Source organism: Morus notabilis, unplaced genomic scaffold, assembly GCF_000414095.1.
Source record: "Morus notabilis unplaced genomic scaffold, ASM41409v2 Scaffold1292, whole genome shotgun sequence".
NCBI classification, from domain to species: Eukaryota; Viridiplantae; Streptophyta; class Magnoliopsida; order Rosales; family Moraceae; genus Morus; species Morus notabilis.
This window is the reverse complement of record NW_010361938.1, coordinates 418,542-432,829: the sequence shown is the minus strand read 5'-3', so window position 1 is coordinate 432,829 and position 14,288 is coordinate 418,542. Positions and strand designations below refer to the sequence as shown.

The window sequence follows — 14,288 nt, the reverse complement described above, 5'->3', positions numbered from 1 at the left end:
CAAAGTAATTAATGTGCTGACATGTCCTACTTGGCTACGGCAGGGATGGATTGCAGCACAGAAGGAACTCATGGCAAGATGGAGTTTATGGGACAAACTGTCCAATCCTACCTCGTAGGAACTTCACTTATGTTCTTCAAGTAAAAGATCAAATTGGAAGCTACTTCTACTTCCCTTCATTTTTGTTCCACAAAGCCGCTGGCGGGTTTGGTGGCATCAGAATCTGGAGCCGTCCAAAGATTCCCGTTCCTTTCCCTCCTCCCGCCGGAGACTTCACCGTATTGGCTGGTGATTGGTACAAGACAAATCATGCTGTGAGCATTCTATCCATGTTCTTATTATTATTATTTTTTTAAAACATAGTATCAGAGCAGGTGGTATTAAATTTAAAACTTTTCTTGATACTTTAGATATTGCGACGGATTTTGGAGAGCGGTCATGATATTCCTTCCCCTGATGGGCTTCAAATCAATGGTAGAGGTTGGAATGGTTACACATTCACTGTTGATCAAGGTACTTTTTTAAAGAGAATCAACGTTTAGAAATTAGAGTTTTGCGCTTTGTGACCTCATTGTTTCCTCATTAACTTCTTTCACAGGAAAAACATACAGATTTAGGATATCTAATGTGGGGATTGCCACATCCATTAACTTCAGAATTCAGGGACACAACTTGAAACTGGTGGAGGTAGAAGGATCTCACACACTTCAGAACTCATTTTCCTCCATTGACGTGCATCTAGGCCAGTCCTACTCGGTTTTGGTAACGGCTGATCAGCCCCCAAAGGACTACTACGTCGTCGTTTCGTCTCGTTTCACCTCTAAGGTTCTCACCACGACAGCAGTTCTTCACTACAGCAATTCTTTTCAGAGAGTTTCTGGACCCGTCCCCGGTGGTCCAACAACTGAGATCGCTTGGTCCCTTAACCAGGCCAGATCAATCCGGTACTGAAAAAGGACCCACTTCTAAAATGTCACATAAACACTTTTTTTCCCGCTACTAATCATTCGTATCATCCTTTTTTCGTGTTCCTCCGTTTAAGAGAAATCTCAGAGTCCACCAATAAGACAGAAAGGATCTGAAAAAGATTGCCAATATATTTTCTTATGATTGTTTCATGAAAAAGATTGCCAATATATATTCACTAACTTTTATTTCTTGGCCTTCATTTTTTTGGTAAACTAGTTGGAATCTGACGGCTAGTGGACCAAGGCCGAATCCTCAAGGCTCATACCACTATGGACTGATCAAACCAAGCCGTACAATTGTGCTTGCAAATTCTAATGCTTGGATTAACGGCAAGCAGAGATACGCAGTCAACAGCGTCTCATATGTTCCGCCGGACACTCCTTTGAAGCTCGCAGATTACTTTAAAATCGGAGGGGTCTTCAACCTCGGGAGCATTCCGACCAACCCCACGTGGGGAGGTGCCTATCTTCAGACCTCCGTCATGAGCGCTAACTACCGTGAATTCGTGGAGATTGTTTTCCAGAATTGGGAGAACGAAGTTCAGTCTTGGCACATTGATGGTTATTCCTTCTTCGTTGTGGGGTAAAATTATGTTCATGTTCTTTGATGCTCAGTTATTCCAAAGTTTTGATCAAATCCATTGCTTTTGTGGGATTTTTTTTTCTTCTTTTGAGGAATGCTTTTGTGGGATTTATTTTGACGTTTTTGTGTAATAATTAGGATGGATGGTGGCCAATGGACACCCGCAAGCAGACAACGCTATAACTTGAGAGATGCGGTCGCACGTTGCACTACTCAGGTATGAGAAAGAGCAATACTACTATTCATCACTATTGTTGATAACCATTAATAAAAACTATTATAAAAAAGGGGAGTTTTCTGCAATAGAGAATAGCTATCAGTGCACGTTTCTAAACTTTACGTCTGTTTAAAATCACATTAAAATAAAAAGGTACACGAGATTGACAGTTTTAAGTATAAATTTGACGGTTATAGATATCCTGTTAACTCAAATTTATAGGCCGTATTTAGAATTGATTTTATTTTTATTTTTCACGGTTTTTTAGAAAGAAAAAATGAAAACGTTTTTAAAACGGCGTTTAGCGCAATAAAGACAAAAAACAGAAATGAAAATGATTTTTTGTTTTTCATTAGTCATTTTTTATTTTTTGTTTTTGTTTTCTCCTCTCTCGAGCAGAGAGAGAGAGAAAGAGAGACATTAATAGGTTTTTTTACACTGAAAATAATCTCTTGATAAAACTACCAAACACATTTTTAAAAATAATTTCTATCTGAGATTGAAAACGTTTTCATTTTCATTTGCATACAAAAAATAAAATCATTTTAGAACGAATTTTAAACGCGCTCATAGTAATGTAGTCGTGTTTGGTTTTCTGTGCAGGTTTATCCCAGATCATGGACCGCGATCTACATGGCTTTGGACAACGTCGGAATGTGGAACATTAGGTCCGAGAATTGGGCAAGGCAGTACTTGGGACAGCAGTTCTATTTCAGGGTCTTTACTAACACAAACTCATGGAGAGATGAATACCCAATTCCTAGAGACGCTCTTCTTTGTGGCCGGGCCAGTGGTCGCCGCACTAGGCCGCTCTGAAATTAATTTAGCCAGTTTTAATTGTACCAAAAACATATATTACATATATTGTCACGATAGGGTGACAGTTTTTGGCAAAGGGACTAAGCCGTTCCTTGTGAGAAATTCATTGGCGAAGCTCCACTTGAGCTTTCAAGTTATTTTTCTCCTTTTTTCTACTGTTGTATTATACCTTTGGTATGGCTCTCAAATGAACCTCTCTACTCATGATGTCTTATATCTTTATTTCAAAGTTTGAAAAGGAATAACTCTGTTCTGCTTCACAAGGATCTTTTCCACGTTTTATATGGAGTATTTTTATTGGTATTATTCATGTACAAAACTACTTCAAGTGTCAACGTACTTTCCTTGTGTTTTATTATCAATATCTCGTTTTCTGATTTTCTTTTTATTGTTTCGTAACTTCCGAAGTGTTAAGACGACAGTTATAATTTACATAGCAAGCGGCAAATTCGTTTCCTAAAACCAACTTAAAAAGAAATACTTTGAAAATAAGAACGACATGTCTTTTCGGCTTTTAACAGAAAAACCACATAGATATCGCATATCAGTCAAAGGAGTCTCTTTAGTTCGCTATATCAAACTTGCAACATGAGACATCAAATTAAGTGGACATTTAGTTTATAGATTCAGAATCATGCTTTAAAATTATTTTTAATTTACGTGTATTTTTTATAAGAAAAAATACTGTAACAAGTCACGAATTATAGCACGAATATTCATACTAAACACCCCATAAATGTCATTTATAAACTCTCAAGAAAAATGTCTTTAATGCAGTTTTGAGGGTGACCTCGGTGCTATTCAACTTACAGCTTACTTGCTCTCAATTGGTGGACTCCATTTATTGTACATGTATTATCAAAACGAGCTTTTAATTATTGGTGTGCCGATAAACTTTTTTTTATTATCCAATCTTCCTCTGTGAGCTATATTATTAATGTATTCAGTTTGAGTTGAGGGATTTATCTCATATATTGCGTGGTTATTTATATTGGTATTTGTATGTTTTGTTTTATTAGGCACAATACCTCCTTAAAAAAAAAAGAAAAAAATATAATGCTATAGCCGACAATAAAAAATTGAGAAGATAAACGAGAAGTCGAGATGACGCTTTTGAAGCAATACTCTAATCTCTAACACGAAACATATGTCGTTTTCTTGCCTACAAACTACAAAGAAATGAATGACATGTCGTACAATCGAAAACTGGGCAACTGCCAGCAACCTGAAGACATAAATTGACTTGTCGTTAGAGGTCAAAATTGTGTTTGTAAACCCGATGAAAGAACGTGTCGTTTTTGTGACAGTACAATTTGAAACAACCGGGAAGGTTTTGCTTTCAATAAAACGACAGACTATTTACTAAACGTCAGCAAATGTTCAGAAAACGATATGTCGGTTAAGTACCTATTGAAGGAAACATTTTAGTTTGGAAACGAATGTATCTAAACGAAAAACACGTCATATATTTTTTCTGCATTCTTTTAATGCAAAGGAGGACCAAATAGTAAACTTTGTACAACAAACATGTCGTTTGCCAACTAATTAATTGACCATAAAATTGTAATTTTGGGTATTAAATTCTATCCAGGCGGAAAAAAAAATTGAACAAAATGACAGTCTGTGACTAATTACCGAGGACCTGGATAACCGGTAAACGAAACTGAAGCTTTAGCTTACACAAGCATAGAACAGAGAGAGGTGAGACGCCGTTTATTTCACCGATTCGGGTTTAAAATTTGAGTTCTGCTGCAGTAAAAAATTCTCAAAAACAGTCACATTTAATTTTTTTATTAGAGTAAAAAAACTCTCATATAAAATCACATCTCAACTCAAAACGGACCTTCAGAGTAAGAATCAGAATACTCCTTTTTAAGCTTAAGGTCTCCTGGCTTTAAGACAAGTTTTTGGTTTCTAAAATTCCCAGATATATATATATATTATTCCACAAAAATATCCCCAACCAATCCCATTTCTCCCCTTTGCTTACGACATCCCCACACCACTTGTCCTTGCTTCTGCCGATCCCAACCAGAGAATATTCCTCCTTTTGAAACCGCCTCTTTCAACTCCATCCATCCTATATAGTACATTACATTTTACATATATATGCAACAACATATTATATATACATATATATAACATATATTATACATTCATACATACATGTGCATACACTTTCAATAATCCACCACCACCACCACCACTTGCTTGCGTCACCGTGCAGTGAAATTAGCCCAATGCCGGGCCACCGTGACGTGGCCGCCACGACGTGTCGCCACCACAGTGTAGCCCGACATGCGAAGCATGTCTAGGTGGCTGACGAGCGTTACCAGCTAGGGGCTTTTTTTTTTTTTTTGGTGATTAATGTGAACGGGGATAGAGAATGAGTGATGTGTGAGTTTGAAGCCGTGTTTAAGTGTGGATAGTATTTTCAGCTGGATTTAAGGAAGGTCTTTTTGTCTCCGGGAATGATCAGAGAAGGTTTGAAAAATTATAAAAATAATTAAGTTCTCTTTTTGGTATGTTTCCTTTAGGACATGCATTTGCTTAGGTCATTTTATTGTTATCTGTGCATCCTAGCTTAACGTCTGCCTTTTTAGCTTATTCCTTTTCTGTTTTCTTGTGGAAAAAAAAAAATATTGTTTAATTATGAGCAATTTTGACAAGTTAATTAATGATAAATTAATAGAGAATCTCATGACCATGAGTTAATGTTAATGGAGGGTACATATGTAAACAAGTTAATTATCATCATCAAGTGATATATATGATCCTTTGTGTTGGAGAGACAAAGAATGTCTAGGAAAAGACCCCCCCAAATAAGAATGTCTAGATGAAATGATATCGCCAAGAAACTTTTCTAAGAGATTGAAAACCATATATACTTTTATTCACTTTTTTCACCTTTCATTTTCACCCAATCATGATGAACGCATTTTTTAACCAAAAACCAGGCCTGAAATTCCGTGTGTCTCCGTTTCTTTATTTCTTTTCACAATCGAAACTCCAAAGGACTAAAAGAAATCGAGGGTTAAAAAAAAGGAAAAAAAACAAAAAGCTCAACAAAAAGACAAAGCTTCGCAACAGAGTCTTATTATTTATTCTCTTTCTGTTTCAACCCTTTGGACCTCCTCCCTCTCTCTCTCTCTCTCTCTCTCTCTATCCTTTCTCTCTCTCTCTCTCTCTGAGGAGACAGAGAAGAATATCTGAAAAATGGTTAAAGGTGATCAGAGTCCACTCAATAAGAGGTCTAGAGCGTCTTCTTTTGACAATAATATTGGGCAACACATGAATATTAATATTATTCCAGAGTCACCAGATTGTGTAACGAGAAGTAATTCTAGATCATCAGTAGAGGGAAGTGTAGATCATGATGACCATCATAATCTGATGATGACAGAGATAAGCTTGAAATCTCCTGTGGTCAGGCCTTATGTCCGCTCCAAAATGCCTCGCCTTCGATGGACTCCTGATCTTCACCGTTGCTTTGTGCATGCAGTTGAACGCCTTGGAGGAGAAGATAGTAAGCTTTATCAGCTCTCTTACTGTATGTAATTACACACACACATATATATATAGTCGTCCAAACAGTAGTTATGATCATTATAAGTTTCAAAATAGAAGAAGTTAAGAATATATAAAGATTATTAGCAAAAAAGAAAATATAAAAGGGCAATTAATATAACTAATTAATGAAGGATTTTGATTGCGCAGGAGCTACTCCAAAAATGGTTCTACAGATAATGGATGTGAAGGGCCTTACCATATCTCACGTGAAGAGCCATCTTCAGGTTTTGAAGCAAGCCCTTCCCTCTAAGTTTATGAATCTAGAATTTCAGATTTGGGAAATTAATCTTATAATGGATAATTAGTCTTTCAAAAAAAAAAAAAGTTAATTTAATCTAACAAAAAGTTCCTTTAATCTATCCGGGTATTGGTTTGAAACTTTCATTGTTTTTTTTTTTTTCTTCTCACGTACGTACGTTATGTTATGGTTTTTCCATGGACAGATGTACAGGAGCATGAAGCATGAGAAACTGATGCAAGGTATTTATTATGTAAACACCATTAATTATATATTACTGCATGCCCTAATGGCACACACTCATGTATATGCAAAGTAAGGACCATAAATGAATATTTTCTCAAAAAATTAAACTAAAAATTAAAAAATCTCAGTACATAATTCTTGAGAAGAAGCACCAAAATTTAATAACTAGCTAGGGTTTTGGTGACGGAAAATTAAGACCTCGTTCATTTCATCGATTCGAGTTTTATTATAGTAAAACGCTATCAGAAACAGTCACATTTAACTTTTTTGTTGCAGTAAAAAGCTCTCACATAAAGTTACATCTCAACTCGAATAAGTAAACTAAACAGATCCTAAATAGTTTGAGCAGTCAGTTAATTATACATGTAGATGACAAGTTGACAACTAAGGTAACGCATAGATGCTGTCAAGGAATAAGTCTTCAGTTTATATATATTCATGTAATTTCAAATATCTTTTCTTGAATATTCAAAAAAATATATTTTCTTGAAATAATAAGAAATTGCCTTTCCATAGAAAAAAGCAAAAAACAGGTAAATTGGCTAATTACCTTAATTAATTAATGCTACTGCAGCAATGCTGGATCCTATAATACCAAGGAACACATACATATTCATATATAAACTGCAATTGTCAAATGTCCAATACATAAAGAAAGCCTTCATCATGAAAAAGAGGATCCAAAAGGGAAAAAAAAAATTATAACATTTTAAAAAAGTAATCAACCTATCTATTTAAGGAATTATGGTCCTCATTAAATGATATTAATAAAGGTAGGAAAAATATTATAGTTCCTTAGGATTCATAAAAAATATAAGTTGTATTTGTTTAAAAATTTTTCCCGGATTAACCTAGAAATTTGTATTTGTTATTTGTTTCTTCGCAAATTAAATAAAAATAGATAATTGTTTGCGGTGAGCGTGGATCGAACACGCGACCTTCAGATCTTCAGTCAGACGCTCTCCCAACTTAGCTATCCCCGCTTGATGAATGTATTCGATGTTTAAAATTTAATCAAATCGTAAAGTTATTTATTAGTAATAAATTAACTGGTCTGTAAAGAGTGGTCTAAAGTATATTTGTTACTTTTCTTGTTGCAGAAGCAGCAATGGCAGCGAAAGAGAATGAAAAAGCAAGGGCGTTCCAACATTCAAACTACTATTCATCACATTTGGACACAATAAATTGTCAACAATATGATTACTTCCAAGATAACAGGTGCAATGAATTAGTAAACTTTTCAGTCCCCTATCACACCTATGGGACTTGTCACATCGATCATGATCAACTTGATCTCAAGATTAACACCGCCAATATTCCAGGAGTACAATGGTATAATTACTAGTTTTATTCTTCTGATCTGCATATAGCTTTAATCTCATTCCTCTAATTAACTCATATATATATATATATATGGAGGTAGTACATGATATAAGATATATATGACAAAGGAAGCAGTATTTCCTTCTAGGCTTTCATTTCTTACTTGTCATGAGATATATTAATGGTTATCGTTTAGGGAAAAAAGATGCATTTGTCAGTATTATTAAGTAATTTTTTACCATTAATCTCATTTAGATTGTATTTTGCACATTTATAATTATGAATTCTGATATGATTTGACATTATTTAAAAACGCACAATACTAATATAGACCGCATTTTATATAAAGAATTATTATTAAGATATTTCTGTTATCACTTAATATATTCTTTTTTAGTTCTTAATTAAAATTTTTCATGTATTTTTTTATATTATTATTCATATTCTACCCTATAAAAACTTTAATGACGACTCAATAAGTGCATCACACGTATCTAAACTAGTATTAGGAAAAAGATGGACCATTTTTCTTTCATTTTTCCTCTATTCACTCGGAATATAATATTGTAAAACGATAAACTTAATCAAATTTCGAATATATCAGAGAAATATATTATAAATGAGAATCAATTAGACATGTCCTTTTTTGTTTCTTTTCATAACTCGTGGTAATCAGGAAAAAGAAGCAAGACATGTGGAATGTTGAGAAGAAAGTGAGAGAGCCATTATCGTCTGAAGTACAAAGTGAAAGAAGGAAATATTGGGAGCAGAAACCAAGCTCGTATATCATCTTCAAGAATCTACTCAAAAGATGCACTGCTCATCATCATGAACTGGTACTATAGTACTCTCTCTCTCTCTCTCTATACATATATATACAACATCACACGCACACTAGAGACACAAACATATATATATATATATATATATATATATTTACACACACACACACACAAATATGTACTGACACCGCATGGACGCACATGATCAGAGTACTTGATATTCGGATGAATCAGCTAGCCAAAGTTTCTCCCAGCTAATTGATATATTCCGTTTGATATTTTGTCAGGAGAGCAATATTGGATTAAAAGAAAAAGAGTCGCTACAAAATATGAGAGCTAGTAGTAGTACTACTACGTCCAAGAGCAATGATAAAGAAGCGGACGATAAAGCTGCGCCAAAGAGAGTAGTACTAGACGCGGACGATGCCTGCACAGTACTGTCTCTTTCGCTGAACTCATATAATACTTCCGGCCATGATCAAGTTTTGTGGCAGCTTAGTCAAGCCTCCTCAGGGAATTCAGATGCTTCCAATGATGTCTCTCTTGAGCTAACTCTTGCCCCAAAGTCGCGCATATAATCATAAAAACTTCTTGTGATATTTGACTAATTATATTACCTTTTTTTTTTGACATAATGTATTCCCGCGGAAACTAATTTGCATGGTAATGTGATTGTCGGATTAGTCTAATGGTGAAATTTTCATAATTGTGACCTCATAGTACTTTGAATTCCTCACCTCCAAATTTCAAAATAATATAGGGGTTTCTTTAGTAGAATTGAAAAAATTGAACTATTAGTAGTTCTAACTGTCATATTTTAATTAAAAATTTTTTGTTCTATATACTTTTTTAATTTAATGTGATTTTAACGAGATTTAAAGATCAGAAACAAACCTATTACTAGACCGGCCTACTGATGAAGAAGGTCACAAATTATATATATAATAAGAATACACACATTAATTTAAGTCACGACTATATATATATATATATATAGAGCCACACCAAAATCGTTTAATTCGTTACCGCACATGATATACATATTGCTAGTGGGGTATAGTACTTCTTGCTACATATAAGTCCACTACAATTTTAAAAGAATAAAAACTTTTATTTTACGATCTTTAGGTTGTGTTTGGAATTGATCCCGTGTTTGAAATTTTACTTCTTGCTACATACAAGTCTACTTTTCAACTGTTATATCTGTATTAAAAATGTTCTATTTTGCATACTTTTTCAATTTGATATAATTTTAACGAAATCTAAAGGTCAGAAACATACCATATTATGAAGTAGGTCACAAATTATATATAAAATAAGAATACACACATTAATTTAAGTCACGACTATATATATATATATATATATAGAGCTGCACACCAAAATTGTTTAATTCGTTACATGATATACATATTGCTAGTGGGGTTTAGTACTTCTTGCCACATATAAGTCCACTACAAGATCTTTAATTTTAAAAGAATAAAAACTTTTATTTCACGACTTTTAGGGGTTGTTCTTTTGTCCAAAAAACACAAAAAAAGACAACTCGAGTTCTAACTTTATTTAAGTTTATGTTCTTTTAAGTTTAACTTTATTCAACTTTACTCAACTTTATTCAAATTACAACTTCAACTCAAGTTATAACTCAAATTCAACTCAAAAACTACACTCAAGTAACTCAAATTCAACTCAAGTTATAGATGTACATATGCGAGTATAATGAAATTCTTGCAGTATATGTGAGTCATTGTGAAATCGATTCCACGTTTTCAGAATATCTATGATGAGATTTATGTGTAGAATTCAAATGAAATTAACATCGTTTTCCAATTAAGGATAGTTAAGTTGGTGTTTAGTGGACAAGTTACTTTTAACGTATTAAGTCTTGAATTCAAGTCTCAGGAACTTCCTGGAAAAAAAAAAATCGCTTAATTTATTTGATATATTATTATAACTCCATTATGATTCCTAAATGCATATATGCAATTATGTATTTGTTCAATTATTTGGGGCCGAAATTAGGATACCTGAAGACCTGCCAGGACCAATGATAGAGTGAGCACGTGACAAATTATGTCCATTTTTTGGTGGGTTAATTTCACCAACTATATATTTATAATACGTTGATTATTCTCGGCTGATTAACTATATATCTATAAATATATTGATTCTCTCTGATCTCTCTTGATCACCCGAGAATAATCAACGTTGTTTATACTAACCACTTATCAACCATTAGGAAACAGCTTATAATATTGGTGATGATTAGCACAAATCTTTATTAGTGCGCACAACATAATTAAACAAAGAACTGTTTATTTTGTTATTGACCGGCTGGTTCGCTGGCTGAATCCCAAACCAAAATACGCTGAAATTTTCTCCAGGCTTATTGACCGACATGTGTCCGAGAATCATAACACAGTGCCTATTCTACTTTATTATTAATTTTATTTAATTCTCGCCTTTTGCTTTGCTTTTTGTATATGTTGTTGCATTAATTGGGCACTGCCCAGTACCGCCCAATTTTCTAGCTAGTTACCAATTTATTGCGAAATTTCGGCCCATTTTAACTTGTTGTAAAATAATTTTATTTTTTATATGAAAATTAAAATAAAAACGTTTTTAATTTTAGATAAAAATTATTTTTAAATATATGTTTAGTAGTTTTATTAAGAGATTATTTTTAGTATAAAAAAATCTATTAATATCTCTATCTCTTTCTTTCTGCTCAAGAGAGGAGAAAATTCATTTCTCTCTTATTTTACACTAAACTAAAAAATCATTTTCATTTCCATTTTTTACATTTACTACACCAAACGCCGTTTTAAAAATATTTTCATTTTTTTTTCTTGAAAAACGTAAAAAATAAAAACGGAATCGATTATAAACACGGCATTCTTTTTCTTTCTCTCATTTCCTGGAATTTTCTAATTATGATCTTGGCATTCACAAGTTGGCCATTACTTCTAACTACTTACACGTATGATATAACATCATAAATCCATCCACTATTCAATTACACGTATACTACATTAATTTGGGATAAAATGTGGGATTAAAAGAGTGCAAAACTATTAAAAAAGAGGACTAATTAAGTACGCAACTCTAATACATATATAGAAATCATTTGGCAATTTCATCCGGAGGAAGATATAATGAATGAAGGGCTGGATCGGAACAACATAGAAAATAAAGATATGTGATTCTTAGAAAAATGAAGGGCTCCGGTTTGGATAATCTTTTCTGGACTCGCAATCGGATAAAAGGATCCGACGCTTTTTATTCTTATACTGCTAATCAATCATTGATAGAAATCATTGTCTAAAATTAGTTAAATATTTATTATATCGGTCAATAACTATTTTCTTAATTCAACAAAACTTAGAGATATTTATTAAAACCTACCATAAAAAGTGTCATTTTTTCTCATATTGCATTCATGTGCATGTAAAAGCTCTGTACCATTAAACACATATATTTATAATACTCTTGTAGCTAGAAAATAGTATAAATTAGCTGGCACCTTTGTTAATATTAATTACGATTACTAACATAGAATCATAGGTATATGATAGCGTTTCGCGGTGGATGATGATTTTAGATGGATTATTACTTCATCATTAAGTAACTAGAAAGAATTATAGCAAATACATGAATACACCATGATCGGAATATATTTGTTTTTATTTTATTTTTATTATTATTATGTTTTTACTATATACTTCACTGTTGTCATGCTTTGATCATTGATCTAGAACATTGAGGGAAGACCTATGTGTACGAAAGCTGGACTCCACTGGAAGGTGAAAATAATTAATAACAGGAGTTGCTGAAGTGGGAGTAGTTTGTGTTCCAATGTCAGACACTAGCTAGCCAGGAATACAAATTAGCCATATTATATATAAGCCGCGTTGTAATTTTATTTTATTTTATTTTTAAGCCGCTAAATTTTCTACGTAGAAATAGACAAGAACAGGAAAAAGAGAAATCTATATAAGATATTACCACAGAAACTACAATCTTAGTTAAGGCCCGTTTAGTTCGCTGATTTGAGTTTTTAATTTGAGTTGAGATGTGATTTTATGTGAGAGTTTTTCACTGTAGCAAAAAAGTTAGATGTGACTGTTTCTGAGAGCTTTTTACTATAACAAAATTCGAATTCTAAACTCAAATCGGTGAAATAAACGAGATCATATATGCATTCATCTTACTGTGTCTCTATCTTCTGATAGACTTATCTCTATCCGCATCAAATTAACCCTTATCAATCTCATAATGACTCTCATATGAATATATATATATATATATACACACACGTGTGAATACATACAATATATTATATATATATACATATATATAAACTGGAAAATATCCTATAGGGCTTTGCAGTGGTCCATATATAGATATATGTATATATATATATATATATATAATTTTGGTCCCTTAAATCCATTGTGTTCCAAAAAGAGTAAGTTGCTTATAATGAAAAATGAAGGAATAGGGGGACCCGTACGGAATAATTTTTGAGTTTCCAGGCGTACAATTTAAGAGTGTGCCACTCAGACCAAACCAAAGTTTCATAACCAAACCAATCTTACTTTTTTAATTTCTGGCACTACATTGGTCACATGGTCATCCACATGGCTAATTCGCTATATTTCCACATCTTATTCGTCTGCTTATGTGGACAACCCCAGCTAATAAAAAGCATCCACTAATTTGATTTGTTTTCTATTATCAATATTCCACAGCATTAATTTAATTTCTTTCATTTAGACAATGACACGTGGGTACTTTAGCAAATTACTTAAAAATGACCTTTATAATAATCTGATCCAACTAGCTAGTTCTCTCTTGCTACGCCAAATTAAAGGAATTCTCAAGAAGATATATACAATCACCTACTCCACCATATAGTATATTATGCCCTCGTTCGTTTCGCTGATTTGAGTTTAAAATTCGAATTGAGATGTGGTTGTATGTGAAAGTTTTTTACTGTAGTAAAAAAATTAGATGTAATTATTTGTGAGAACTTTTTACTGTAGTAAAATTTGAATTCTAAACTCGAATCAGCGAAACGAATGAGGCCTATATATACTCTCTGCTTGACTTAAAATAATGTTTTCCTTTGCTAGATTATGTGCAACCCGACAAATATTATTTGGGCTTTTGATTAGGAGGAGGCAAGGAATTTAGCCAATATCTCTGGCTTAATTTGAGTTTTATAACATTTTCATTAATATATTTTCCTTGTCCGCTAATTATATTGTTGACCTCCCAAGACACAATTAGCTGGACTTTTCTTGACTCGGACGTCATTTTTTGTTTTTTTATCTGCTTAGTTAGTGCTTCCCGCCAATTAAAACTCTCTCTTTTTAACAAAAAATATGGACCAGTAAAATTGGTTGCCATTGTTGAGTACCCTCTAGCTTTTCCATGGCTATATATAGAGGAAACACGATCAATGGAGGCCAACCAAAGTACTAACTTGAGCTGCTAATTGATTATGACAGCCATGGGTACACTTCAAAAAATTTTATGC

At 33.2% G+C, this 14,288-nt stretch overlaps 1 protein-coding gene and 1 non-coding gene across 2 annotated transcripts; one reads left to right on the top strand and one right to left on the bottom strand.

Annotated features, from left to right (window-relative positions):
* Positions 1–43: 43 nt before the first annotated feature.
* On the top strand, positions 44–2,847 carry LOC21397345 (L-ascorbate oxidase homolog; the record flags this gene model as incomplete). Its single annotated transcript, XM_024167438.1, has 6 exons — positions 44–314; positions 411–513; positions 599–944; positions 1,186–1,551; positions 1,690–1,768; positions 2,372–2,847. Coding segments are annotated over 6 exons (1,378 nt in total), but the record flags the coding sequence as incomplete, so codon positions are not given.
* Positions 2,848–7,551: 4,704 nt separating this feature from the next.
* TRNAF-GAA lies at positions 7,552–7,624 on the bottom strand. Its single transcript has one exon. It is a non-coding gene; the product is annotated as a tRNA-Phe (tRNA).
* Between the last annotated feature and the right edge of the window lie 6,664 nt (positions 7,625–14,288).